At 33.5% G+C, this 2,185-nt stretch overlaps 1 protein-coding gene across 1 annotated transcript; it reads right to left on the bottom strand.

Moving 5' to 3' along the window:
• Positions 1–315: 315 nt before the first annotated feature.
• LOC123314294 (probable RNA-binding protein EIF1AD) lies at positions 316–1,299 on the bottom strand. The gene is made up of 2 exons (XM_044899467.1): positions 1,272–1,299; positions 316–821 (listed from the first exon to the last, which is right to left on the bottom strand). The coding sequence occupies exon 2, from the start codon at positions 817–819 to the stop codon at positions 322–324; it is 498 nt and encodes a 165-aa protein (XP_044755402.1). The 5' UTR covers positions 820–821; positions 1,272–1,299; the 3' UTR covers positions 316–321.
• Between the last annotated feature and the right edge of the window lie 886 nt (positions 1,300–2,185).

The raw sequence follows: 2,185 nt of genomic DNA, 5'->3' as shown, positions 1-2,185 counted from the left end.
GAAAAAATATACTACATATATCCAACAAAGTAGAGGCCTAAAATTTGTTTTGTTCTGGGAGTCCCAGTTTTATTGATTCGCCACTGGTTTACTGATATACTTATTCACATATCGTCAATCTGTTACAAGCTGAGTGCCATGTTCAGTTACAAAACATCGAGCGGCAGTGAAATTTCATAACCTACTTTAGGAAGAATTAAAAATTCATATTGAAATGAAAGAATTCAAATTTGGAGATTTTCAGAAAAATTTATTAATCAGCAATTCCTTAATTATATTTACATTCTATACAGGTTTTCGAATAAGTAATTACGAAGGTGGTTACGTTTCACCAACACTATCATCATCGTCACTCTGATCGTTATCACTAGGATCATCTTCACTGGAATCACTGTCACTGTAAATTTCGATCATTGCTTGTACTCTGTTAGTATTCATTGGGATATCATCGTCATTATCATCATCACTCTCCTCCAATTCTTGTTTGTCATAGAACGCAGCAGGCCATATTTTGTCTTCCTTGAAATTCTTTATTTGTTGGGGGATCAAAACTCTAACAATTTCACCTTTGACCTTAACACCTTCGTGAATAGGTTGTATTATGACAAAACTACCACGTTTAACCCACATGTAGTGGCGGTATCTCATTGGCATGGACACAAGAAATCTGGTTTTATCTGCGGTCTCTATTTCGTGTAGATTGTTCCCTTTGCTTGCCGTTATTTTCACTATTTGCTGATTTTCGGCAGGTGGTGAGTAGTCATACACTTCCCTCATGATGTGCTTCCTTGTAGTTGCTCGTGACACAAGTCGTGGCATATCTGAAAATAATTGAAATAACTCTTAGAACAAATCCAGAAAAAAGCAAGATTGTCATCAATAATCTTGATAAAGAGTATTTTGATTTCACAGCAAGCTTTGAAAATCATCTATACAAACAAAATTCCGTCACACATAATTCACAAGCTATTTTACTCGTTCCAGGAAACTAGAAATATGTGATTGCAATCGCGGTATCATAGAAAAATAACCAATATAACAATTTAATTGTTTGTGATGAAAGATTTCATAATCATAATTTATTCTAGAACAGATTTTATTCATGAAAATATTTAGTATTTATCTACTACCTACTTTGAGTTATTTGAAAATATATGCCAACCAACAAGAATGAAAGTATCATGAATATTTTATGGTAACTGTTGAAGAAAAATGCACCAGACAATATTGATTAGATTATATAAATTTCAAATGAACGCTTTCATACTTACTGCAAAATTTTGTTTGTCCAACAAGTTCTCAAAATACAAATTTAAGATTGACCGAAATCACACTCAAGAAAAAATGCTGCACTTCGAAACTTCAAGAGATATACTGAAGCCAAAGGACTCCGTCCTGCACTTAAATGGTAAGGTATTGTGGAGGGAGAAGAATATTGTGAAAGGGCATTAAAAAGCAATTAGCGGTCAATACGTGGAACTGTCAGAATTAACCCTTTATGTTGAAAGTACCGTAACTTTTCAAGGAATATATTTAAAAGCATTCATGATAACTTTATGCATTATGGCGTGTTTGAAATAAATCATTTTTCTATTCTATGATTCAACATATTATGATAATGGAAAATAAATGACAATATCTTGATCATTTGCGTTCACCGCCCTTCTTTGTATACGAGACCATCACGAAGCAGTTTATTGTACAGGGTGGGCAAAATCGGTTGTCTATTGAGGGGATCTCGAGAACTATAGCAGCTAAAAGAAAACGGACGCCACATTCCCGAGCTCTTTTTTCTTGACTAATCCAAAACTGAAAACAGATCCAGCCTAACGTTCATAGATTTTGAGTTATGAACGAAAATTGAGAAATTGTCACTTTTAATGAAGCGCTTATTTGAACTCGTATGCGAAATCCGTTGTTACATTCTACAGGCACTTTTTTATGAGGAATTCGAATATGATATCAAAAAATTTTTCGAACTAGTCATTTTCGAGATACGAAAGGGATTTCTGATTTTTCAAATGTAAACTATAGTTGAAATTTCATTCATCTGGCTGCAATTTTTTTGCTGTATCATATGTATCATATGTCCCTATTCACATGAATATAACGTAAGAAAACAAATTCAATACTTTTTCCTGCTTTTCGATTCACTCTTGAATTTTCAGTAATAGGCTGGCGTAAC

This window comes from Coccinella septempunctata, chromosome 5 (assembly GCF_907165205.1).
Source record: "Coccinella septempunctata chromosome 5, icCocSept1.1, whole genome shotgun sequence".
Classification (NCBI taxonomy): Eukaryota; Metazoa; Arthropoda; class Insecta; order Coleoptera; family Coccinellidae; genus Coccinella; species Coccinella septempunctata.
This window is presented reverse-complemented; position numbering and strand designations above follow the sequence as displayed.

Coding starts and splice junctions, on each gene's coding strand:
- LOC123314294 (XM_044899467.1), bottom strand. CDS start 819: ATGCCACGACTTGTGTCACGAGCAACTACAAGGAAGCACATCATGAGG.